The 27,932-nt window shown below is 40.3% G+C and overlaps 1 protein-coding gene across 1 annotated transcript; it reads right to left on the bottom strand.

Moving 5' to 3' along the window:
- Window positions 1-9,026: 9,026 nt before the first annotated feature.
- Window positions 9,027-27,657, bottom strand: LOC147301898 (calcitonin gene-related peptide type 1 receptor-like). The gene is made up of 13 exons (XM_086282911.1): window positions 27,474-27,657; window positions 22,832-22,907; window positions 21,570-21,723; window positions 21,206-21,316; window positions 20,718-20,830; window positions 20,530-20,624; window positions 18,819-18,942; window positions 18,573-18,726; window positions 18,427-18,487; window positions 18,278-18,338; window positions 16,608-16,820; window positions 16,481-16,522; window positions 9,027-13,240 (listed from the first exon to the last, which is right to left on the bottom strand). The coding sequence occupies exons 2-13, from the start codon at window positions 22,898-22,900 to the stop codon at window positions 13,034-13,036; spliced, it is 1,404 nt and encodes a 467-aa protein (XP_086139037.1). The 5' UTR covers window positions 22,901-22,907; window positions 27,474-27,657; the 3' UTR covers window positions 9,027-13,033.
- Between the last annotated feature and the right edge of the window lie 275 nt (window positions 27,658-27,932).

The raw sequence follows: 27,932 nt of genomic DNA, 5'->3' as shown, positions 1-27,932 counted from the left end.
ATTGTGCCACTGATTATTAAAGTAAAACAGTATATTTTGATCTCAGAAATTGTAATGCTCTATAAAAGCTAGACAAATTCAACACAAAATTACTTATCTAAGGTTTATTTAAAGTTATTTCACAACATCAGAGGCCAGTTTTATACAAGTCAATTGTGCCATATGAGCACATCAAAGTCAGTTTTATTAAACAAGGCCTAGTGTCACATGAACACATGTTCAGAACAAAATGAAACTCAAATGAAGACGAAATTAACTGCAATTCTCTTCACAGATCTGGTCTATTTCATAACATCCCACATGTTGATGCTACCCACTGCTCCCCTCTGGCTGTGGGTAGTTTTTTATGCACATCTTCTCTAGGGAAGACTCCGTCATCATTTTCTTTCAAAGTGAAAATGAGCACCAGTGTCGGCACCATCAACCGTCTCAACCAAAGACTTGATTGGCCGGTCCAGATCTTTTATATCCTTTTATAGCCTTGTTTCTTTTCCATCTACCTTGTCCTTTACATGTATCGTTTTAACGTCATCCTGAATACGTTCATCTTCCTCGCCACCTGACGAATGGACTTCCCTTTCTCCACTTCATTCACTCTAAAGGAGTGGAAGCCCTGCCTGTCCTCCTTATTATAAGTTCATTGCATTATGGTCTATTTCTATTTTTGGCCTGAAATTAAGAATGTCACTGTGAAAAACTGTAAAAATACAACCTACAATTACAATAAAAGAATATGTTTAAAATATTTATAATTTGGGGGAGTTGTGCCACTGGCCAAACTTAACCCAGGCCCCTTAGCACAAATCATGCCAACCCCAACATTTTGAAAAAAAAAAAAAAAAAAAAGCATGGCGTATAGACTCATAGTGTAGCTTAGCAAAGGACTAGAAAATTTGGGAAGTGTTTTCAAACTTGTCTATAACTGTTCAGACAAAAAAATCAGAGAACCTTGATTGTAGAAATTTTACAGTTTTTAAGTGAGCTTATTTCTCATGCAGTGAGGCTCTCTTCTTTGCAGGATGAGTAAAATGGCTGACTCTTCACAAATGTACTGCCACTTGATCAGTTTCTTCTATGGCTTCCTAGAAAAAAGGGGTGGCACAAATTACCCCACTTTCCCCTACTGAGCAGAGGTCTCGAGCCACATCTTATTTCTTCAAGAAGTCAGACTTTCTTTCATTTTTAAAAGTGCTGTTGAGCAATATTTCTCCAGGCTTTTTGAACGTCTTTCAATGTGTTTCTTTGTACATTTGCTGCTTTTCCACTCTGACCATTTAGGGAGAAATGTTTTCGTTGGTTAAGCCCATTTAACACAATATATGACTCATTCAATCATAAAACAAAGTTCCTAACTCAAGAGATGAACCAGTGTTGTGTCTGCACATAAGAGCTAAGACTCAGTGTGTCCTTAAAAAAGATTTGAGGAAACTGGACAACACAAGTTCAAGGCCTAAAAAACAGAAATGGTCTCACTGGAAAGGCGGCTGTAAAGAAGCCTTCTTAAGAAGGGAAACAGGGAGAAAAGGCCCAAGTATAAAAATTACACAAGAACAGGACTGAAAATCAATGACAACAGGTCTGATAGGTTGATGAATTGGAAAGGTCTGGTTAAAATCCGCGCCAATATGTTTTTGTATGCTATATTTAAAAGATGATGGAGGCTGTGTCATAGTTTTGAGGCTGAATTTTCAACCAATGGTGTTGGAGATCGTGTCAAAAATAATGGAATACGACCTGGAAAGCCCGGAGAACTATTCCTAAAGAAATGAGGGTTGAGTCAACATTTTTGCACAGTACTGTATGTTACAGTAACGACTCCAACTATCAGCTGTACTTCCCTTTGTTCTCATTTTGGCTAAAGTGCGCTTTTTTTTAGTTGTTGTTGTGGGTTTCATGACAGCTTAAAAAAAGCCAGCTGTGTTGTAAAACTCTTTAGGGAAAGCAAACCTTTTTTTTGTTTTGGTTTTTTTTTGCATCAACACTTTCATTCACGTGACTAAAAACGTCTTTTCTTTTTAAGCAGTTAATGCTGTGACGGCCTTTAACTTCCAGCTGAAGGTCAACAGTGGTGTTTTTCAACACCCCTGTGCCGTAAATCCACAAATCCGCCTTTTAATTGATTTAACTGATTAGATATTTTCCAGGAGAAACTCACTCATATGGTGTGACAGGAAACATTAAGAATAGATTGTAAACCTAAACCGTGGGAACTCACTGACATCACAAAATTTCAATCAGATCTGAATCTAAATGGTACTCTTAAATCTGTATACAGTACTTTCTAAAAGTATGATTTTATCTGGGTTATTGTTTAAGATCATGTATTGTACATGCCAGAGCTCCAGGCTGGTGTTTTTTCTGTTTTGTTTTGTTTTTAATCTCTTTTTGAGGTGGTATTTAAAGTCAAACGTCTCACATACACACAAAAGGCCAGTCACTTTTATGGATTCTGCTCCTAACACACCCCTCCTCCTCCAGCTGTGATGGTAGCTGATCAAAGGGGAAATGGGCCGCTATAGAATCCCACCTTTTCCCAGATCCTGGGAGGAGCCTGCGCCTGGTGGCAAAGAGAAGAACAATGGCAGGAAACTAGGAGAGGAGCTAGGGAGTTCCTGTTGGCAAGATGATCCCGAAGACGAGAGTGATGGCACGCCTCGTACAAGTGGACACTGGCCCGCTGCCCTGAGCAGGAGGAACTGTGCTCTTTAAAACTAGAATAAGGTTATTGTTTGAGATGTTTTCAAGAGTTTGATTCAAAATAACTGATGTTTGCAAGGAGGGATGTCTTAGATGTCCTGCTGCAAAATGTAAAACAACAAAAAACAAACTGAATATCAGAACACAATTGTTTGCAAGGTAAACAAATGGTAGATGTTATACTATGGTTCATTTAGACTAGCATCAAGCAGGGCTGAACCTAACCCAAGGGGTACTGCTGCAGTGGGTGGAGGTAGATGGAAAGATTAGCTCAACTATTACAGTTAGAGAATTACGTGGATCTTAAGTTAAATCTAAAGTTAAGGAGTTCAATTGAACAGATAAGGAATAATTAGGTGACTTTTTTCATGTTTTCAATGTTTTGATACTAGTGTCCGAACAGATTGCAACATAAAAAACTGTTGCGTGATTTGCCTCCAGTAATCTAAAGACTGATTTCCATCTATAGTATTGTCTAAAGGATTAACGAAACACATGCAAAAACAGAGTCTGTAAAATTCTAATAAACTTGAAAGGCAACATTTGGTGTGACCACCTTTATTCTTCAGCAGTCTGAACTCTCTTAGGCAGCCTTCTTTTCATGTCTTTAAGTCGTCTTCAGGAATAGTTCTCCAGGCTTCTTGAAGGACATTCAAAGCTCTTCTTTGGATGTTTCTGCCTTTTGTTCTGTTCTCTGTCAACATGATCCCACACTGCTTCAATGATGTTGAGGTCCGGGCTCTGGGGAGGCCAATCCATGACTGATAGTGCTCCACTGTATGTTTTTATATAAAAGTATGAATTCACTGCATTGGCAGTGAGTTTGGGATCATTGTCATGCTGAAAATGAAGCTGCTGCCAATTAGATGCTTTCCAGATGGTGTTACACGGTGGATCAAAATCTGAAATTTGACAAGATCTCCAACACCGCTGACTGAAATCCATTGATTTGAACAAAGAATCCTGTTTTCAGATTTTTTTGTCCTCTACTTGTTCAGTTACCTCAATTTTTAAGGACACATTGCACACCACACTGATATGCAAAGCTTTCAGCTATTATCTCTCTGGGAATCACCTTGTTGGTGGAAAAATACTATTTTATGTCAAACTGAGTAATCTTTGGCATTTTTCACAGATTCAACTAAAGAAATGGAAACAAATGTGTTTTTTGTGACAGGCTGCTCGTAACAAATTTCCTTAAGTCAGAATTTAAACTAGTTTTGCTAGGTTGTCTGTTAAATGTCTTTTTGTGCTTGAAGGATTCATAAGTCAGTGTTACGTGGCTTAACAAACAAAAAAATTCTTTTGAAAATGGTCAGGTACAAGGCCTGGACTGAAAAATGAGTAAAAAAGCAGTTATGTCCAAAGAAAACCTTGACAGGCCTTCAGAAAGCTTGGAGAAACATTGCTTAAGATTACTTTTTAAAAAGTGGCAAGAAAGTCTGTCTTTCTCCAAAATATAAAGAAATGAGGGTTGGCTCGAGACTTTTGCACAGCACCTGTGATTTATTTTAGCTGAGCTCACTTTTGGATTTTACTTTGAAATAAAATTATTAAGCTGACTAGTTTGACACCTGTCTGGTTATATGTGCCCTACTGCAAACATGATAAAAATGCCTCACCCTACAGCAACAGAGTATTAAAGAATATTTTTCCTCCAAGATAATGGCTCGAACGTCATACAGCTGCAGAGGACAAAAAGAAAAACAAAAAATGAAACAGCTCAGTAGGATTAATTAATACTGCCTTAAGAAATACAGTATTCTGTCATGGGTCCTAGCTACATCCCTGGCTGGCTAGAACTCGGGAAATGAACTCTCCACATGATATATTCACACATTTGATCGTGACATTCCTTTTGGAGCCTCTAAAGTCGACAACGAAGTGTTGACATCACGCTGTGATGAGTCGCTTAGATAATTCATGACCTTGCAGCGGTCTGAGAGGGCCGTGCAGCAAGCGGCAGACTTCCTGTGGTCCCACCCAGGCCCGGGTCACATCCACACGGCCGGGGCCACATCGCTCACCCCAACCCTTGTGCTGTACACCCTCCACGCCCTCAAGCACAGCCAAGAACTCATTCCATTGTTCTCAGGAGTGAAACATCCCCATGCACAAGTGGCCAGAACAGCACGCCATGGGCCAGATGTGCGTATGGTATGTGTATGAACAGGGCAAAGCATTGTTTTCAACAAATTCAAAAGAAAACCTAAGAGAAGTTTCTAATGAAGTGCAGTTACTGGAAATTGTTTCAGCTTATTGTTTCAAGCTTGAGTCATTCTTCCATGAAAAAAATTAACTAATTCTCGCTATTTTAACCTACTGCAAAATGTGCATGGCATGATGCACAGTATGTTCACCGGTGGTTGGTATCATCACATTTTCTGCACCAGTCAAACCACGCCAGAAGTGACAGAACACCTTCTTCCCGCATTTCTGAGCTCATTCAGACCTCTTCAGCATTCCTAACATACCGCCCACGATGCTAGTAAGGTAGATCTCACCGTGTCTTTTTTATCAGAGGGATTTTCCAATCATACACCACACTCATGACAAATGGGAAGCGGGGAGTTTCCTCTTTCAGGAGAGAAAAAATCCATTTGACTGACCCAGAAACTCAGATGATAAACTATTAACTTACTTCAACTGCATGACGGGCTTATTGGCATTTCTATTCACTTGTTTTAGTGTCTGTTAATTGTTTTTAGTGCAGTATATGATCACTTATATCATACAGAGCGTAATGCAGTATTATGAACTGAGCCATCAACCATTTAATGCAGTGGTTCTGAACCCTTTGGCACATGGCACATCCCATTTCAGAAGCTCAGAAATGGTTTCTTAAAGTCATGTCTTTAATCAAAAGAAAAGAAATCCAGCACAGAAGAGGTTGGGTGGCCATTCTTAAGGAAGGAAAACTGAGAAAATGCTGAGGTATGAAAATTACACAAACTGGACTGAAAATCAGTGACAACGGATCTGATGGACTGAAGCTGCATGTCTTTGGACGGTGGGAGGAAGCCGGAGTACCCGGAGAGAACCCACGCAAACACGGGGAGAACATGCAAACTCCACACAGAAAGACCCTGATGTTGGAATTGAACTCAGGACCTTCTTGCTGTGCGGCAACAGTGCTAACCACCATGCCACCGTGCTGCCTTGATTGAATTCTCATTCTAATAATTAACAATAATTACTGAGGAGGTCAGGAGAGAGTTACAACAGTAAAACATAGTGTGCTTTAAATACACTTTAAAACACAGTGGCCGCTGTGGCATGGTTTGAGGCTGCATTTCAGTCAGTGATGTTGGGGATTTTGTCAAAACTGATGAATAATGAACACAGAAAAGTACCTCCAGATTTTGATCCACCATCTGGAAAGCATCTGATTGACAACAGCTTCATTTTCAGCATGACGATGACCCCAAACTCACTGCCAATGCAGTAAAATCATACTTGCATATAAAAACACACAGTGGAGCACTATCAGTCATGGATCGGCCTCCCCAGAGCCCGGACCTCAACATTATTGAAGCAGTGTGGGATCATGTTGACAGAGAACAGAACAAAAGGCAGAAACATCCAAAGAAGAGCTTTGAATGTCCTTCAAGAAGCCTGGAGAACTATTCCTGAAGACTACTTAAAGAAATTATCTATGTTTGCTAAGCCAGCTAGCTAGTATAATGTTATTTAAATAAAGACACATCTGGCTCCAAAAAACTCAGTGTTTTATCATCTAGTGGTTGCTTTTCCTTTTTTTTTTTTTTTAACCAAAGTGCTAAGAAAAGCTAGTGGATAAAGATGCAGTGTGATTAAAATGATTCTGAATTATTCATTATTAATAATTATTTGAATTATCATATGTTTATTCTCAGTAAGATTTAAAGACATGTTTCTTCTCACATTACAGAGCAAAGCCAGCATTGCATGGTTTACTGATAACTGAAGGTCCTAGTAGTCGTACAGCAACTTAATTGGTGATTGCTTTGCCCAGTGATGCAGTGATGCAGAGATACAGTTATGATTAAACATTTACATCCACTCATCATGGGCATGAACATCATGGTAATTTTAGACTTTTAATGATTTGAACTGCTGACCCAGAGCATGATGCTACCACCACCAGCTGGTACATTTTTCTTAGGTCTGAAAGCCTCGCCTTTACTCCAAACATACCTCTTGTCAGTCTTTGTCTCTTCTGACCATAGAACGTTTTGGCTTGTCTATGAGGGCATCTGCAAATTTCAGTCGAGCTTGAAGGTGTCGACTTTGGAGCAGGGGTTACTTTCTTGGTCGGCACCCTCTCAGTCCATGATGATGTGAAATTTTCTTCATGTTTTCACTGAAGACAATTCAGACTTGAGCCTTGGTGGTCCCTAGATTTTTCCTCTCATCTAAGGATGGAAACTTGGGTCTTCTTCCAGAATTGTCTAAACTGATGATCTTTGAATCTGCAGTTGTTTAGAAATGGCTCCATGAGACCTTCCTAACTTGTCAAATCTACAATTCTCCTTTTTAGATCTTCACTGATTTCCTTGGACTTTCTGATTGTTCTGAGTATTTATCAATACAATAAATGTTGTTGAAAAATCCTTCATAGAGAAACTACCAGTTGTAGTCACTAATGAGACATTACCAGGCCTTAACCTTGTCAAGTAAAAAATAATCGTAGACTCTTCATTACCACCAAAGATTTAGTTGAATGTCTATAATTGAGATTGTATGTAAACTTCAGGCATCCAGTCTTGTTTTTTAAAGTCATTAAATGTGAATGCTCTACAGTCATTCTACTCTGAAAAAGGAACAGTTCAAAGAAATCATTAAAAACCCCAAATTAACATCACATTCATGCCCAAGATGAGTGGTTGTAAACTTGTCTACATCCCACACAGTCCAAGCCCTAATTTAAATCTCCACCTTAAGGCCTCAACTGTCACACACGTAATTGATGTCAGCTGTGTGTGAAGCAATAGTGCTTAACTGTGCTTGATGGTTTGAAATGCTGTGAACAGGAATGAGACCGCACTTTGTGTCAAATGCCTTGGCGTTACTTTGACGGTCTCAAAGCATGTTTCACACTATCATGGATTTGTGACGTTTACTTTGCTTAAGACGACCTAAGGACTACCTTCCTCATTTGAACATCAGCTAACAGTAACATATGTTCTGCATTTTTATACCAGTCTATCCGTAACCACAGGAAATTACTTCAGATCAGTGCATCAGCTACACTGAATTAAATCTACTTGTGACGATGCCAATATGAGACAGATTTATGTGACGATTTCTGCCACATCTGCAGGATTGCCGCCAAACATGAGCGCACATGTGTCTCTGTTAAGTCACGTCCTGTGGAAATGGCCTTGACAAATTCACAGAACTGCTACTGACTGCTGGAAACCCGGGGACAAAAACATGCATTAAAGTTTCAGTGAAGGCATGAGGAAGTTAAAGCAGTAAACAAGTGTTAGTCATGAGGCTGAGGAAGTGCTCGCTACCAGCACACAAGAGCCGACGGATCAGGAGTTCAATGGCAATGTATTCTTAGAAACAGGAAGCCTGCAATGCATCCAGTGGCCTGATTCCCATTGAAGTAAATAGAGATGGGTGCAGCTTATCCAGTGGTGCTGTGATGGGTAAACAGGAAAAACAGATCTTTACTGATCTTGCGCTGATGTTTTTACATGTGCATTTCTTCAAGCTGAATTTGCACCTCTGACTTTATCTCAGTTTTAAAGGAAGCCCATGCTACCGAAAACCTCACAGGATATCACATCCTCTAATTTTGATCCAACTTATTAAACTTACTTAGCTCAAGTATTGCAGAAATGTTTCTGCAGAAAATTACAAGGGAGGGGACGGTTCATGATTACCGTAATGATGCTCCAAGCACTGCTCAAAAACCCGCAGATAACAGGAGTCCTTTGTGGATTGAGGTCATGACTATGAAAGGCATGTGAGATCATAAAAAAACCCCAAAAAACACTGGTCGTGTACAGATGCTTTTCATCAATGTGCATTGTCCTTGCAAATGAATCTGTTTAGGAGGAAAAGTAGCCGGTTAAGTGCTTTTACAGCTTCTCTCCTTTGAAATTAATAAAGTATGCGCTGTAAGTACAGATATAGTCTTTTTCCTTTGGGACTTCCTAATGGTACCTGCTCACATACATTCTGGATGAGAAGCAGACAGTAACACACCCTGCTTTGTGTGGAAACAATATTCATTGCAGTGGGAAACACTTTCTGAAGTCAAGGAAATCCCACCCTTAAATAAATATGTGGGAAAGATGGTTAAGATGGTTAAAGATGGATAAAGATGGTCTTGCATCTCAGTTTAAATCAGCTTATTTTTATTTACAGCATTGTTTCTCCAGTTTAAATGAGTGCTGTTAGGATTTATCCAGAAAAATGTTACAAAACAAATAAATCACAAAAAACTGAATGAAAAAAAGCCACAAAATACAAACTGTACAACAGCCCAAATTACTTAAGCTCTTCTCTCTGACACAAAACAAAAATTTTGGTCTTGTATTCATGTTTTACATCTGCTTTAAAGTTTCAAAATATGTAACACTTATGTGAAACGATAAGACCAGCTTTCCAGTCAGGTTGTCAATACACTACATTTACATTCTAAAAACAGTGGATCTGAGGGCGTAAGGCCACAGTCACACAGTTCTGAGAGACCAGTCTGCAACCATTTGGGAACCATGAGAAAAAAATGTGTATTCCCCTACAGGGTGGTAAGTGGTTGGTGACAACTGGCAGGAGAAACAACCGGCAGTGCTGCATGAAAAACTCTCTATGCTATAGTCCCTGGCGGATAGTTGCAATCACTTGTAGTGCATGTAAGATGCCAACTAGTCTGCAAACACTCAACAACTACTCTCCAAAACTGTGAAAAGTGCAGTGCTAAATGGAACCATTTGTCTTCTAAGTTGAAGCTGGTAATTCATAACTTTTACTTTGAAGGGGAATGTTCTCTATTTCCTGTTTGTGTTGCACTTTTTCAGATTTTTACCAGCTCTCGACTAGTAGTTGATGAGTGTTCAGGTCACCGTCTTGCATTCAAACTATGCATGACTGTGACATTATGCCAGCAGCCAAAATTGTGATGAGGTGTTTTTGGTGCAGCACCTAGCAACGACAAGCAACCTCCAGCAACTATTCTCCAATACACATTTTCCCCTAGCGACTGGAGTTTACAAGGGGGTCAGGAACTGGTTTCTTGGTCTGTGACTGAGACCTAATATAAAAACATTACTCTGACTAATGTGACATCAAAGGCCTGTAAAATACATCATATATAGACTGCTTACATTGCAAAAAAAATCTCTCTGCGTTCTGGATATTTTGTGACCACAAAGCAATCCTGTCAAATTATGACCAGTATAGCGTGCTATGTTTGTAAGGAAACTTTCATGGTAATCACCTGGTAGCATAGTTTTTGTAACAACATGTTTTCTCACTCACGCAGAGATGAGAAATAGCCATGGTTATGTAGCCATAACCACCAGGGCCAGAGGAATTTTAGCCGGTTAGCTTCATCAGGGAATCGAACACCTAGCATGGCTCTGTCAAAAATTAGCCATTAGGTTACCAGCTAACTTTAGCTAGCTATATTTCAGCTTGATATTTATTATTGGGTGGCTGTAGCTCAGGTGGCAGAGCAGGTCAGCCACTAATCAGAAGGTCGGTGGTTCGATCCCAGGCTGCATCCTGGCTGCATGCCAAATATCCTTGGGCAAGATACTAACCCCATGTTTGCCTACTGGTGGTGGTCAGAGGGCCCGGTGGCGCCTGTGTCCGGCAGCCTCGCCTCTGTCAGTGCGTCCCAGGGCAGCTGTGGCTACAATGTAGCTTGCTATCGCCAGTGTGTGAATGGGTGGATGACTGAATGTAGTGTAAAGCGCTTTGGGGTCCTTAGGGACTAGAAAAGTGCTATACAAATGCAGGCCATTTACCATTTATTATTTACAAAGGAAACACAATCATGTATGTCAGTCTTCTCATTCTCACCAAAAAAGTACTTTGCAAATCCCAAACTACTAATTCAAGAAATCAAAGCTGAGAATCCAAGAATAAAATGTTATAATATAAGCCAGTGTCAAAGATTTCTTTAACAGCAAGGTGCAGTTTGTTCTTCTGAGACACAAATAAATAATAATAATAATGGATACTTTATTGATCCCCATGGGGAAATTACTTGTTTTTCTCTGCATTTGACCCATTCACTCAGTGAAGCAGTGGGCAGCCCACTAAGCAGGCGCCCGGGGAGCCGTGTGTAGGGACGGTACCTTGCTCAGGGGTACCTCAGGGTAGCCGTTAAGTGGATTCGAACCGCCGACCTTCCGATCATGGGGCGACCACTTTACCTACTGAGCTATCCCTGCATACTAGAGGATTCATTGTCATGCAATATTTTAAAAAATTACTTAGAATTGCTTTAGCAAGATTTAATTAATAAGTTGTAGAAGACACTGGTAGGAAAATTTGTTCCCTTTGGAAACTAAATTGCCCGAAACTTTCCCACAAAAAGTACCCACTCCAGTGCAAATACTTCTAGAACACTGCTGAGGGTTCTTATTTGTTAAATTCAGAACAAATGCCATTATAAAAAAATCTAGCATAAAATTAAAGAACAGCAAAGTTCTGTGTGTCCTCTCAAGCAACTCAAACAAAACCTCACCATGTAGACTGTAACAGCCAAGAGCTGTTTTCCCAAAGATTTCTCTGTGTTCACATTGCTCTAGAATTATCTGCTACATGGACACAACCGCCTGTTGCAAGTGAAAAAAATAGATTTCCCCACTGGTTAGAGAGTGATTACTGGAGGTTGCTGCCTGCTGCCAGGTGAAATCGATCGCAAAGAGAGACCAAAACCCTCCTTATGATTGTTTTTGTCACGAGCAAATTGCCTGTAGTTTGCATTGTGGTTGCAAGGAGGTTGCAAACTGGTCTCTAGGCTGGGGCCATCTGACTCTACATTGCCATGCATCACATGTTTGGCAGTTAAGTAAAGCCTCAATAGAGCTGGAAATACTTTTTTCAACCAATTGCAACTCTTTTGCAAAAGGATTGAGGTTTAAAGCATTTTAAAATTATATTTTCCTTATATCAGACCTGCGAGCTATGCTGTCGACTTCTACATGACAGCCTCACGCTTGTGATCCTAGACAAACCTATTGGCTTTCATTGTTGTTTCCCCCATGTTGTCCTATAAAGTTTCACACCACCTTGCACCTGCACCGAAAACCTGCAGTGGAAAGGTGCTTCCTGTTTTTAAAGGCCAGAACCAGCAGCTCTACAGGACAGTTTTGTCTTTTAACCTCAGACATATACAGTTTCCCCCCATTTACTTGATTTAAATGACAGTAACAGTGAGAATGACAATAATTATCAGTGCATTGTGTGAAATAAGTGATCCAGAAGTTAGGAGTTTATGTGACAATATTGCTATATACAACGAATGGTTTATAACTGAAACTAATGAAAACAACATTATGTTAAGTCCCTTACAACATGTCATTCATACACAATCAAATTTAAGTACAAACATATCAATCACGTCTCCAGCATTTTGGAATACAACAACAGTGAGCCAAACCAGTATACTTATCTATTAAGTATTAACTTAATAGAGACTGGAGCTGTCGCCAAGCCAGGCAAAATTATTTTGTGGACCTCACTCAGAAAACAAGAACTACATAAATAGAAAATTTACCTCAAAGTTGAGTTCAGTCCTCGTCCCATGCCGCATATCTTTATTTGACAAACAGCTAAAGCATAATTGACATTTTGCAAAGCGAGCAGGTTATTTTTGAATGTGTCTTTTTATCCGTTTCTATTTTAGTTTACGTTATTTTACATATACTTTACAAATGCCATTGATAACCACTACAAATAATATAAATAAAACTTCTTGCTCTTCATGCTCGCTATTCAGCTTAACAGCAAACAGCTGCGACACTGAGCTCCTCCATGAAACTTGAAGTGTCAGAAGGAGTGATGATAGAGGAAGCAGTATTTCACTTAGTTTACCGTCTACTTTTAAATTCCATCAAGCTCTTGAAAATGCCCAGAAAAGATATCCGCACAATACAAAAAAGAAATATTCCCTAGGTTATCTGCACAGTGCAGTACACTTTATTGTTGTTTGATGGCATTATCCTCATAGGATCTTAAGTCTTTATTCTCACAGTCCTTCTAATGAAGTGAAATATGGGAGGGTGTCTTTTGGTTTAGTTTTTTGCTTTGAAAATGGAAGAAATACCTGTGTTATTTCTCAAAAACCTTGGGAGGAGAGCAAAACAGTAAGTCATGAACCTGAAGAGCTTCACACAAAAGGGCTGTCCGATCGGAATATGTCTGAGTAGCTCTTGCCGTTCATGTGCTCAGTGTGACTCTCGATGCTGTAGCATCGGTGGACTTCGGTCAGCGACGACGCCACGTAGGAGGCCGAGCGGAAGATGTCAGCGTTGGCGAAAGTACCGACAAACTGCATCCGCTGTTGATTCCAGTATCTCCGGAGAATGCTCTGAACCTGCAAGAGGAGGAACAAAGACGATGAGAGAAAAATCCGTGCTGGTGGTTGGACTTATCTCCAAGGGCGGTCCTAGCCTGTTTGGTGCCCTGGGCGAACACTCGCTTTGTGCTCTATTTGGAAGAAAACAGAGCACAATTCATGCAGTCGGGGTCAGAAGTTCACTTTCACTCATCATGGGCATGACTGTCATGGCAATGATGTGCTTTTAATGATTTCATTGAACTGTTCTTTTTCCAGGGTAGAGTGATTGCACAGCATACATATTTCATAACTTAAAAAAAAACAAAACAAGAACAGGATAAACAAATTTTAATTTATTTTTGGAATTTCAAGAACTAGAAACTACTGAAACATCAGCATCACTGTCCACAGTAACGCCTGTTTTACATGGGCTGAGCTGACCAAGAAAGACATCGCTGTTCCAAAATCGACACCTTTAAGCTAGACTGAGATTTGCAGCTGCTCACATTGACGAGCAAAAAAGCTTCATGGTTGGATTAAAAGATTGAGCTGTTTGGCCACAGTAACAAGAGGTATGTTTGGAGGAGTAATTGTGAGGCTTTCAAAGCTAGGAACACTGTACCAGCTGTCAAGCACAGTGGTGGTAGCATCATGTTCTGGGGCTGTTTTGTTGCCAGTGTTGCAAAAAAGTCTTGCACAAAATGGTTGGAATAATGAACGAGAAGTACTACCTCCAAATTAATCAACTTCACCTCAAATCAAAAGCTAGGCAGTTAAAACTTAGACACAGTTGGGTGGGTCCAACAGGACAATGATCGCAAACACACATTAAAACTGGTTTCGGAATAATTAAAGCAGGCTAACATCAAGTTTCTGGAATGAGTCAAAATGTACATTTTGGCACTGTGTGGTCAGAGAAAACTGTACACTCAAACCTTTTTTTCCAAAGTCATTAAATGTGTATACTGTACAGTCACAAAGTCTTTGAAGAAATCCTCAACCACAACGTTCGTGCCCAGCATGAGTCGATGTGTTTGAGCATAGCTGCACATTTTAACTCCAATCACTCGATTCATTATAACATGAGAACCTTTTTTTATTTTTGTGATTTTGACTCTGTATATAACAACAGTGGTTCTTAAATCAAACAATCAAGAGGTGATTAAAGTGCAGACTTTCAACTTTAATTCAAGGGGTTTTACAAACATTTCTACATTAACTGTTGAGGAATTACAACAATTTTTATACACAGTCGCCAATTTTCATTTAAGTTGAACAAACTAAGGTAATTTTATATGTAAAGGAATTGTTTAAAGACTTGGATGTAATCAAATCTATAACTCATGGACCTCACTAAGTGCCGCATTTCATCCCTCAATATGTTTTTCTTGGCTTTAGGTCAGCTAACTTATCATCTGAATAATATCCAGTTTCTTTAAGACTATAGCTCTGCAAACTTAAAGATTACTCCTGCTACTCCTATCAGCAGTCACATCGTCAATAAACCAGTCTCACTAATGATGGTGTCCTTCAGAGCAGAATTTTCTTTGACCGCTTAGTGGGAATTCCAGGGAAAAGCTACTAGCAAATGGAAATCTGCCCCATAACTTTCATCTGCTTAGCATGCGCACACCAGCTCACCCTCATCTTCACCAGACTCTTCAGCCTCTCACTGAATCAGGCAGCCATCCCATCCTGTCTAAAATCAGCCACAATCATCCCAGTGCCGAAGAAGTCTCCCATCTCCAGCCTGAATGATTACCGCCCTGTGGCCCTCACACCGGTAATCATGAAATGCTTTGAGAGACTAGTCCTTCAGCACATCAAGGATTACCTCCCCCCAGAATTCGACCCCCACCAGTTTGCATACTGTGCAAACAGATCCACAGAAGACGCCATCGCCACAGCCCTCCACGCTGTGCTGAGTCACCTAGAGCAGCGGCAAAGCTACGTCCGAATGCTCTTTGTAGACTACAGCTCAGCCTTTAATACAATCATCCTGGACATCCTCATCACCAAACTGGTCACTCTTGGCCTCCCTCCTCTCATATGTGCCTGGATAAAGGATTTCCTCACAAACCGGCCCCAGACTGTAAGACTCGGCCCTCATCTCTCCTCCACTCGCACACTGAGCACCGGCTCCCCACAGGGCTGTGTGCTGAGCCCCCTCCTGTATTCTCTCTACACCCACGACTGCAGTTCGACCCACAACAACACTCTCATCATCAAGTTTGCTGATGACACCACGGTAGTCGGACTCATCTCGAAGGGAGACGAGGCAGAGTACAGAGAGGAAGTCCTGAAGCTGGCAGCATGGTGTTCAGAAAACAACCTGGCACTGAACACTAAGAAAACCAAAGAGCTCATTGTTGACTTCAGGAGACATAGCACCGACTTGGCCCCCTCTACATCAACGGGGAGTGTGTGGAGAGGGTCCACACTTTCCGGTTCCTTGGTGTCCTCATCTCTGCTGACATCTCCTCGACAGGAAACATCTCAGCGGTCATCAAGAAGGCCCAACAGCGGCTGCACTTCCTGAGAGTCCTCAGGAAGTACAAGCTGAACTCCAACCTGCTGCTGACCTTCTACCGCTCGTCCATTGAGAGCCTGCTAACCTACTGCATCACGGTATGGTACGGCAGCTGCACCAAAGCAGGTAGAGTGAGGCTTCAGAGTGTGGTCAAGACAGCACAAAAGATCATCGGCTGCCCTCTCCCCTCCCTGATGGACATTTATTCCTCCCGCTGCCTCAGCAGAGCAGCAAACATTATCAAGGACAGCTCCCAGCCTGGCTTCAACATGTTCAGCCTGCTTCCCTCAGGGAAGTGCTACAGGTGCATCAGCACAAAAACCCACAAACTCAAAAACTGTTTCTTCCCCAAAGCGATAACCACCCTGAACTCACACATGCACAGATAGCACAGCCCCCCACTTCCCACTTCCTCTAAGGACCACCACTGTGCAATACCAATTCTATGTGCAACAACTCAACTGTATATACATAACACTATTTATTACATATCACTTACGTCTTGTATATTGTACATTTTATATGTATGTATATATATATGTTTTTCCCTATGTTAATATTGACCATATGTACATAACGCTGCAGAACTGTACCCCCCCCCCCCCCCCCCCCCCCCAGCATGTTTACACTGAGTAGGAGATGCTCTGTATCTCATTGTACAACTGTATAGTGACAATAAAGGCAATTAATTATTTTTTATGGAAGAATCGGCAACTGTTCATTTATTAATTTGCTCAATTACTCACCTCCCCGTTGAAGAAGCAGAATATTGTCGAAACCAAGAGACCCTGAATAAAACAAAGAAAGTTTATTACGTAAAATATGTGCTAATATTAACATTATTATGCCTCTTTCTCCGATGCATGGACTGACCTGGTAGTGCATCAGGATGTTCATGATGTAGTGATAGATCTCAGAGTGGCCATCAGGTTTATATGGGAGCAGGACAAACTGGATACCGAGAAGAGGGATGAGAATGAGGGTGGCTCTCACAGCCCTCATGTAGAGGCTGGATTCGGCCTGGTGTGTCACTCGCAGCTTGGTGATGAGAACCCGAACGATGTTCAGCAGGAAGAAAAGGTTCACCTGGAGTCAAAGTAGGCACACACAACTTTTTATTGAAATATCAGACGCAGATTAAAAGGACAGGATAGTTCTTATCAAGTCAACACCGAAAGAAAACCTGTGCCAGACCTTCAGAAAGCCTGCTCATAAAGCAAAATACATAGCGTACAAGATATAAGGACAATAGGTGGTTCTAGAGTTTTATAAATTAGCGTATATAGTGAAGTACACCATCTTAATTCCTTATGACAGCTTCCACAATTTTACCTCTTTACCAGATAGATGTGTTGTTTTTTTGTAAATTTCTTTTGACCCCTGCCTTCTTTAACATACCTTTGCCTCCAAGTCCATACTTTCTTCTTAATACAGCTTGAATTATTTTGTGCATTGTATATCATCAGTGCAATGTTTACATCAAGTCAACTGAAAATTGTCAAAGTTTGTTGGTCATAATTTACTTTAGCATATAAAGTGGTATTGTTTGCTTTCAATGCAGTTGGTATGGAAGTACTGGGAATCAATGAACTGGTTCTTGTGAAGTGCTTTTCTACTCCACATAAGTACTCAAAGATTGGAAATGCGTCATTCACCCATTTACCTCTTTTCATATGCTCCGTTCTATATAACATTAACACTCGCAAGCAACTTGGAGCTAGCATCTTGTCCAAGAATATTTGGATAGCCAGAGATCAAATCCCCAACCTTTCATTTAGTAAGTGAGCTACTGTACCCTCTAAGCTACAGCCACCCAGGTTATTTCTGCATGAGACAGATTCAACAAAGTGCTGGAAACACTCCTCAGAGATTTTGGATCCATGTTGACATGACAGTATGACACAGTTGCTTCAGATTTATCAGCTGCACAGCCCAAAGATGCTCTGTTGGATCGAGGTCTGGTGGCTGTGCAGGCCACTAGAGTACAGTGAACTTATTGTCATGTTCAAGAAAATATACTGAGATGATCTGAGATTTTTTATTCTGCAGTCATCAAAAAATGTGTGCACTGTGGTCATAAAGGGATGGACATGGTCAGCAGCAATACTTTGGTGCTTAGGGGCCCAAATGTGCAAAGAAAATATCTTGAATATCATTACACCACCATCAGCAGCCTGACACATTGATGTAAGGTGATCCTATAAGGATGGATTGTAGACTCGGTTTCCTGTTCTTAACTGACAGGACAGACTGGTGTGGTCTTCTGCTGCTATTAAGATGCTCTCCTGCGTACCTTGGTTGTAACAAGTGGTTATTAGAGTTATTTTCCTCTTCCTGTCAGTTCAAAGCAGTCTGACCATTCTTCTCTGACCTTTGACATCAACAAAGTATTTTCACCCAGAGAACTGCCGCTAACTGGACATTTTCTCTTTTTCAGACCATCATGGTTCTTTGGGAAAATCCCAGCAGATCAGTAGCTGCTGAAGTACTCAGACAAGCCCGACTAGCACCAACAAACACGTGAAACAGAGTTTAGTACTCACCACCAATGCAGCACAGATGGGTCCATGGATAATGTAAAGCAAGGAAGTGTTTATGGTGCACCTGTGAGGGAACAGATCAGATCATTATATCCAGATGGGATGGGAACACGTGATATCTGTTGAAAGGATGTGTGAATCCAAAGACTCACTTGTCACTGTAGTAAAAGTTACGCGCTATTGAGTATATCACTGCCGGCATGATTGGAAAGCCTGTGAAATCAATAATGTTGAGTGACATTTGTGTTTGATAGCCAGGAAGTATGCACGCATAAATATTCACATGTCTTTAACTTACCCCAACCCAGCAGATAATACCAAAGGAGATGCTGTTCTTCTGCAAACACAGCCACAACTATCAGAGTATGCAGGTAGATGCCCTCACAAAGCATCCAGAAGTAGTTACAGCTCATCAGGTACATATGGATAAACTCCATCAGTGTGCAGCTTATCTGAAGGAAAACAAAACGTGTTTTTACACGACTCAAACAAATGGAGCCTGAGTTACTATCCAATATAAAAGGTGGAAAAGCAGGTCACTCACAGAGTCAGCATATTTGTGTCCTTGCTTCGCTAACATTGTGAGCACAATAACGGTCGCAATCGAGTTAAGTATGAAGGAGAGAAAGAGGTTTTTGTGGAGAGTTATCCTTTGGCAGCTCAGACTCCTGATGGTTATTAGAAAAGAAGACACATTAGATTTTTACTTTTGAATCACAGATTTGTCCATAAGGTCACAACAAGCACCACTGAGACACCGACCCCATCTCCCCAGTCAAAACAGGTCCAGGCATCATGCCAAAAACTGCATCAGAAATGGACGGATGTTCATGCATAGATGTATATTGTTGCAATAAGGAATGCATTTTGTAATTTATTATTATTATTATTACTTAGGGATTTCTTTCTAACAATTTCGGGCACTTTCAGATGTCAGCTTGATAGCCTTTAAACAGCTGTTAACTGCTGTGAATGTGCAAGATCTAAATCTAGTTTCTCCTGCATTGAAAGTTAGTAATAACAAACTAATAATGTTATCTAAAACTTGGGTTTCTAAATGGCCCTGATGAGATAGGAAAATTAAATGTATTAAAGCTACCAAGAAGAAAAACAATCTATGGCAATTTAAATTGTGGAGATTTAAGGGAATAAAAAACAGAATTTAGCAAATTCTATGGGACATGAAATACTGGGATTGAAAGTTTGAAAACTTTTTAGTAATTAACCTTTTTCTTTAATTTAAGTCCCAAGACTTTTCAACACATTTATGCAGTTAACATAAATTTACAATGAAACTTGGTCTCATTTGTTGTATGTGACTTGTCTCCATTGACTCCTTGCTTTCTGTTGTCAGCATTACAAGCCTCTGCTACTTATTACAAAACAATTCAGAGTGAAAATGCAGAGAAGATGGGTACACTGTTATCATAAGGGGATAGACATTGTCAGCAACAATACTCAGGAAGGCTGTGGCGTTTAAAAGATGCTCAGTTGTTACTAAGTGGCCCAAAGTATGGAAAGAAAATACCCCCACACCATGACACCACCACAAGCCTGAACTGCTGATATTAGGAAGGATGGATGAAAGCACGGATATGCTTTCATGTGGTTTTCATCATTCTGACCACACCATGTTAATGTCAAAGCAGGACTCATCAGACCAGGCAACATCTTTCTTTTTCTTCTTTTATTGTCCAATTTTGGTGAATTGTAGCCTCAACCTCGTGTTCTTAGTTGACAGGAGTGGCTTACAACTGCTGCTGTAAATCATCTGTCTCAAGACTGAGGTGTTTTTCTGCATAGCTTGGTTACGACAGATGGTTATTTGAGTTATTGTTGCTTTCTTAGCAGCTTTAAGCACTAAAGCCATTCTTCTCTCAAGACATCGTCACCCAGAGAACTGAAACAGACCCCCCCCCGATCACTCTATGTAAACTCTAGAGATTGCTGTGTGGCAAAAAGCTGAGCATTTTCTGAAATACTCAGTCCCCCCTGTCTGGCACCAACAACCATATCACATTCAAGTTACTTAAATGAGCGATCCTCAGTTTTCACTTCAGCAGGCACGTCTACACGCCTAAATGGATTGAGTTGCTGCCACGTGATTTGTTGCCAAGATATTTGCTTTGCATTTGAGTTCTGTACCTAATAAAGTGGGTGTACAAAATCTTAACTAATCACAGTAAGAGCAATACAAAAGATAAAATATAAAATAATATACTATAAAATATAAACAAGAACAGTGCCAGACTTACTTAAAATGGAAAAAAATTCCCAGTGAAATCAGCAAAGACAGCAGCGAAAGTCCATGACCGATCATAACCAAGTAGAAGTGAGTCATTGTTGCCTGCTACAAAACACAATACATACAGGTTTGCATTAATTATTGGCTATCGACTTCTATTGTGCTTTACTGATTTTATTGTACTTTGGTCACTTTTACCTCTCCGTGATGTGTGAAGTTGGCTTTGCAGTTTGTGTAGTTGGTCCACGTCCTGTTGCTCTCCGGATGCCGTGCCCACTCTCCAGTCTCTGTGCAAACTTTTTGAGCCATCACTGTGAGCAGATTTGAAAATAAATCGTCATTTTATTATGTTGATACTTTGGGACTGTTGAGTTTAAACAGAAGGTGGACAGCAGAGGGGGAGAGTGCCATCAAGCTAAAGGAGGAGTCCAGGCTTGGTAACCCTGTGGGACTTCAGAAGCAGCTGACAGGTACCGACAGGCCAAGCAGGATGTAGCCCAGGCAGCAGCCGAAGCTTTAATTCAAACTGCATAAAAGTTCGAATCATTTATTGATTGACTGATCGATACCGTCTATAGTGATTTTACAGCTCTCAGTTTAACAACCCTAATGACATAAAGGAAAAATAATGTGAACGCTCAAGGTTAATGACGTTATGTGAAATCACAGAGGGCACAGAGATTTACCGTGTGTATCAAAATCATCAAAGTAGTCTGGACAGTTCTGCTCTTTAACGCCAGCTTTAGTTTCATCCCAGCACAGCCAGCCGTCCCACGTCATGTTGCACATCGGCTCCGCTAACAGAGGCAGAAGACAGACCGGCAAAATCACGTTAAAGAAGAAAGGCATGAAAGTTCAGTTCTGCTTTTCCTTTCATTTGAATTATTTTTATAGTCATATTAATAGATTTTAGTACTGTAATACAAAATACACAATTCTTTAGGTACATATACAGATTATACCTGCAGCATTTACTGCATTTATGCAGAACTTTTACATGCCATTGAGTATTTTTATGGTGTGATACTGTGCATGTCTACCACTGCTCACCAGTCGTTTTTGTTTTGTGCTGCGACTCTGTTATCCTCTGGAAACATCTGTACTGGGCCATGGTGATTTTAGACAGTCTCAACAGATCTCCATGGTTCACTGAATGATTCGCTGGTTCCTTGTGAGCGTCTTTAGCTGTTGCCTCCACCAGCATCTGGAAACACAAAATTTGCAAATGTCAAAAATGTGTAATTCAACCATTCGAGCTGGTGTTCCTCAACTCGTCCCATCCTGTTTATCTCTCATACGGAGAACCTATTCCATAAAGCACCTTTCATGCTATACTCAAAGCAAAATAATTGACTTTTTATACATAATTTAGCCATCTACTCAACTGTTATCCCATACGTTTAGCTTGGAAGTTATACTCTTACAGTAAAAAGCTTTAGTTGCCAGACAGAGTTTCTCACATTGGACTCTATTGGGCTGTAAAACAAGCTCATATCATGACCCCTCCACCACTGTGCTGACAGCTGGTATGAGGTTTTTGGCTTTGTGCATTATGGCCAATCATCGCCACTGGTCTCATCTGTTCAAAGGGCACTGTTCCAGAAGTTTGGTGGTTTGTTCCGGTGCAGCTTTACAAGCCTAAGCCGAGCTGTTGTGTTAGTTTTAGAGAGAAGACACTTTCTTCTGGTAATCTTTCCAAACAAACCACACTTGGTCATTCTTTTTCTAATTTTAGTGTCTTGAACTTTTACATTTAACGTGCTAACTGTGGCTCCGTTTGTGATAAATAAATACTGACACGATGTAAATTTGTCATGTTGTGAGGTTGTATTTACCTGCTGAGCACGAGAATATTTTTATTGAGAGGTGAAACCCTAGAACCAAAAGAGACTCTGCTTTCTGTTTACTGTGGCTGTGCTCTGACTTGATCTACTACAAGTTCTGTAACTTTAGGGAAGCAACAGTCAATCAAAAGAGCCAAACTTAGCCAATAAATAAAAGAGTTTACTGTATTTTGACAGAGAGTTGTTTGTTAGAAACAACGAGTTTGCATGAAGTTTATTTTAAATAGCTGAGATTATTTTTCAAATGCAAATTCAACACTCTGTGATACATCTGGGAACATTTATCTGACATTAAAAAAAGGAAAATGCTCTCAAGATATATCATTTATTCCAGCAGCAACTTATCATTTTCTTTACTAAAAAAAACCTTAAAACATCAACTCATGGTGTGACAGTTAATGCTCAACTCATAAATATGTACCAGACTGTTGTCCCTGTTATCAATAGTAAAGGAAAACATTTAAGTACCTTGTTGAGGGAGCACAGGACCAGGAGTAGCACGATGTAGCTCAGATCCATGTGCGCTCTGATCTTCATACGTTTCCTAAAGAAAAGTCACAAGAGTTGCAGCTGAGGAAAGAAATTTCTCCAAATATGCACACAACATATTACAGGTGCTGGTCGCATACAGATTAAAAGCATAGCCTTTGGACACTCGCCATTAGACTGGACGATATTTTTATACTTCGTTAGATGTTATTTTTATTAGTGTTGGAGGAACAGGTAAAAATGTCACCACTATCCCAAATAGTTTTCTCCCAAAGGCCCGATAATAACAACAACACTTCCTGAGCTGCAGCAGCTGCTGGGCTGATCCAGCACACAATGTGCTGACAGGAGCTGGAAACAAACTCAACGTTCACGTGCTCTGTACTGCCAGGACCATAAAATAACACATTTAGCATTAAAATTTGGTATCTTCGTATTATTATTTTTACTATTACATTTGTAATTTTGCCTTCTAATTATCTTTCAAAGCCAATATCAGGTCCCCCATCCTTTGAAACTGAGAGGGAAATGCTTGTAGCTTCATGTTTTTAACTTGTAATGAGCAGTCCTCTCCTTTTTTGGACGATAAGGTTACAGATTTGACCTGTTGCTTCCTCCGTTCTCCCTTCCTTCCTTCCTGCATGCTTATTAAGCACCGTGAGCAGGTTTAACCAAAGTTTAGCCAGAAGACATCACCACGTCAAATACCTGTACAGTTGGTGTGGCAGAAGCTCTTGAACCTAGTGTGGTTCGTACATTAAAAAAGCATGTATCCTTCAGTCAACAAGAAGCTCAGTTTTTCCTGACACATGTAGTGCTGTGCAAACGTCTGGAGCCCCTCATTTCTTTCTATTTTGCTTCCAAGGAGCCAGAAATACATTTTTGGAGGCACAGTGGCTGCTTTTTCACCCATTTTCAGAAGAATGCTTTTTTTGTTTGTTAAGCTACTTCACAATCATTCAAGCACAAAAAAGTCTCCTAACTCAAGGGATGAACCAGTGTTGTGGCTACATAACACATAACTCAGCAAAGAAACCATTTTAAATTGTATCTTTAGGCACTTTGTTGTTAGCAGCCTGTCACAAAAACACATCGTTTGTTCACATAGCTTTAGTTGAATCTATAAAAAATGCCAAAGATAACACAGTCTGACATAACATTGTATTTTTGCAAGAACAAAGTGATTCTCAAAAAGCTGTTACTTCAAAATTTCAGCATATCTCAGCATATTGTGCAGTGTGTCAGAGGACAAAAGAAGTGGCAGGTCTAAAGAAACAAAACTATCTACAGCAGATGAACAGGATGTCATTTCACATACAGTAACAGGAAAAACCCCAAAGTCCTGCATTTCAGCCAGTGGTGTTGGAGATCTTGTCAAAATTAATGAATTACGAACACAGAAAAGTACCATCGTGCAAAACCATCTTGAAAGCATCTGATTGGCAGCAGCTTCATTTTTTAGCATGACAATCATCCCAAACACACTGCCAATGCAATAAAATCATACTTGTATAGAAAAACACACAGTGGAGCTCTATCAGTCATGGATTGGCCTCCCCAAAACCTGGACCCCAGCATTACCGGAGCAGTGTGGGATCATGTTGACAGAGAACAGAACAAAAGGCAGAAACATCCAAAGAAGAGCTTTGAATTGTACAAACTCTGTTTTTGCCTTACACACTGTAATTACACGTTTGTTACAATAAATCCCTCCACCCATTTCCCATTTTCCTAGAAAAATATAAAGAAACGGGGATTGGCTCATGACTTCTGCACAGGACTGTAGCATAGAAGAAGCTAACATCAAAGCAGCTGCTACTTAGAGATATTTTAATTTAACTACAACAACAACTTTTCTTATGTTTGCAAGACTTTTTTTTTAATTCACTTTTTACCTCACTGCAAACTGTGGTTGAACATATGTATAAGAATATATTTAGTATTAAAAAAAATTAATAATGCAATAAAAACTGAAATATTAAATGCAACAGTAAATACATCAAGGGGAGAGAAAGGTTAATAAATAGAGAAGCAAATTAAAACATAAATATTAAATTTATGTCACATAAATTAATGCCTATAGCCTACAGCTTAAGTAAAAGTAACTTACCATGCCAATTTTGATCTTCACGCAGGCCTTAAAGGGCCAGAAAACTGTACCCTAACAGAAAATATTTTAAATCCTCTTAAATGTTTCTTGCAGATGCTAATAGATGAAGATTCACGTTTGTAACTAAACTAAATAACAGGGTTAAACCTGCTTTGGCAGGAAAAAGTCAAACGTTGAGCTGGGTAGTCTAAAACCAAAGTCTGTGTCTTCGGTGACAAAGGCGTTGCACAATAACTTTAAAGCTGTTGATTACATTAAAGCATTTGCACCACCTCATAAACTGTCATTAATGAGTCTACCTTTCATATCTACAGTTTAATGCAGCACCAGAAAGTCTCTCTCGACATCAAACTCTTTCTGAGTTTCTCCTCTCAGTATGTCAGTGTCATACAACCCATCTATAATCTTGCAGCACAAATGTAATTAATTTCCACCTCCTCTGGCTGCTAATTCAGGAAATCTTTGTCACTTTAACAGATTAATATCCTCTTGAACACACCCAAAAAAAGGGAAAACACTACATGCAGTATGATTTCCTGCTGCTATGCAAAAAAGACATCCAATATCTATTCGTGCAGTCACTCCCTTGGTGTGTAATCCATTTGTGTGAGAACTCAGAGATTTAACCACTTCTACATGAGAAATGCCCTTCACTGAAAACACCGTCCTGTCCTGGAAATCTGTGTTTTTCCCACTCATGCTATTGCAGCTTTTTGTTAGGTGTTACAGAAAGCATATACAGTCACCCGCCACTTTATTAGGTACACCTGTACATTTCATCGGCAGTAGCTCAACATATTTAGGTGTCCAGACCTGATCATGACAACCTGCTCAAGTTCAAATTGAGCAACAGAACTTGGAAGAAAACAATTTTGAATGCCTCGTGGCTGTTGGTGGTCTGTGAATTTCAGAAACTGCTTATCTGCTGGGATTTTCCTACACAACCATCGCTAGGGTTTACAGAGAGTGATCTGAAGAGGAGAAAATATGCAATGAGCGGCAGTTGTCTGAGTGAAAATGCCTTCAGAGGAGAATGACCATCCTGCATAACTTGTTGCCAGTGTTGGGACTAACGGGTTATTAAGTAACGCGTTACAGTAACTACGTTATTATTGTGGTAACGAGCACAGTAACTAGTTATTATGCCAAAATCAGGAACGCGTTACTCGTTACTGGGATTTAGATAGGCTCGTTATTCGTTACTTCGTGTGGTGGCTATCGCGGAGCTTCCACAGATTCAGTAACATTAGCAAGTGGTGGAGGCCAGCAGGTGGATGAGAGGAAGGGGAGGGAGGAGGAGGAGAGACCTGAGGCGGCTGCCGGTCCGAGTGTCAGGTGAACTGAACTTCAGGTAAGAAGTTATAATGAAACCAGGAGATGTCCTTATTGAATCATCAAAACTGAACAGGTGATGGAGAAACAGGTTTACCTTTTAGGTGACATGAATGAGTTGAAGGGAAGTTATGAACTGTTTCTGAGAGACAAATAACCCCAGGATCCTTTTTTATGTAGCTGACAGCTGGTAACTGTGCAGGGGCGGGTCTAGCAAAGTTTTGCCAGGGGGCCAGGTAGGGCATTAACAGGGAAAGGGGGGCACAAAGAAGTTAAAATTAACTTAAAACCAAAGTTACTTTCCCTAGTAACTAGTTACTTTGAAAGTAACGAGTAACTTGAAGTAACTGAGTTACATTTGATAGAAGTAACTAGTAATGTAACTAAGTTACTAATTTAAAGTAACTTACCCAACACTGTGCTTGTTGCGACCAAGGTGTGCAGAAAAGCATCTTACTAGCAGCAGAAGACCATGTTGGGTGTAACTCCTGTCAGCTAAGAACAGGAAATGTGACTACAATTCAAATTTACCCCAAGTGGAAAATAGAAGATTGAAAAATGTTTTTTTCTCTGATAACCGCATTTATCCATGCTGCCTCGTATCAACAGTCAGGCTGCTGGTCTTATGGTGTGGGGGATAGTTCTTCGACACACTTTGGCCCCCTCAGCACCAGTTGAGCATCATTTAAACACCACAGCCTGCCTGAGTTTTGTTGCTGACCATGTCCATCCATTTATGACCACAGTGTACCCATGCTTGACATGCTATGAAGTCAATATGGCCCCAAATCTCTGAGGATTGTTTCCAGCATCTTGTTGAATCTGTGCTAGTAAGAAGGCAGGTCTGAAGAGAAAGAGTCCAGCCCGGTACTAGCACATGTACCTAATAAAGTGGCTAATAAGTGATTTTACTGCATCACTTTGGTAAGTCGGTAAATATGTTGTGGACTCATGTCACACCATAAGCTCCCACCAACATTTTAAACAGTTCAAATTGGACTTGACGTTTGTTTGTTTGCTTTTTTCAGCTTGTCTTTTAATTCTTCCACATCATTCACACATTTTAATTTCTTTCTGTGCTCGTGCCTGATATGACAACAACGTGACATTAAGCAATGAACATTTTGACCCGTTTTCAGCATCTTGACCAGAGTGCAAGTACAAGTTCCAAGAGCTTACCTTCACACAAAAGAAGAAACAAAACTCAGAGTTGCCAGAGTCAGGAGTAATCCTTCAGTCTGAGAGTTTGGCTTTGCTGATAAAGGAAAACAATGAAACAACCCTGATCCCCCTTTTTTGTTTCCAGGGGCAGATCTCCACTGCTTGTTTCACACCGGAGACACAGGCGACACTGAGCTGGGCTGTCCTGATAAAAACGGACTGACTGGAGCTGCTGATGACATCACACGCTTGTCTGCTGTGACGAGACATCCCAGGAGAGCAACGATGAGCATTACAACGCAGCTGGACATTAATCATATAGATGAAGGATGTGAGGATGTAAGTGCTGTGACTGAACAACGGATTTATTGCTACCTGTAGCTTTACTGCATAGAGAGTTTTATAGCCTTAAGAAATGACTGCAAATGTATAGCACTCATCGGCGACCTTATGATGAGTGAAAGCAGGACGAAAAAC

This window comes from Aulonocara sp. 'chitande type north' Nkhata Bay, linkage group LG23 (assembly GCF_057382095.1).
Source record: "Aulonocara sp. 'chitande type north' Nkhata Bay isolate Kocher_YH1m ecotype deep benthic linkage group LG23, A_spYH_male_GT1.1, whole genome shotgun sequence".
Classification (NCBI taxonomy): domain Eukaryota; kingdom Metazoa; phylum Chordata; class Actinopteri; order Cichliformes; family Cichlidae; genus Aulonocara; species Aulonocara sp. 'chitande type north' Nkhata Bay.
This window is presented reverse-complemented; position numbering and strand designations above follow the sequence as displayed.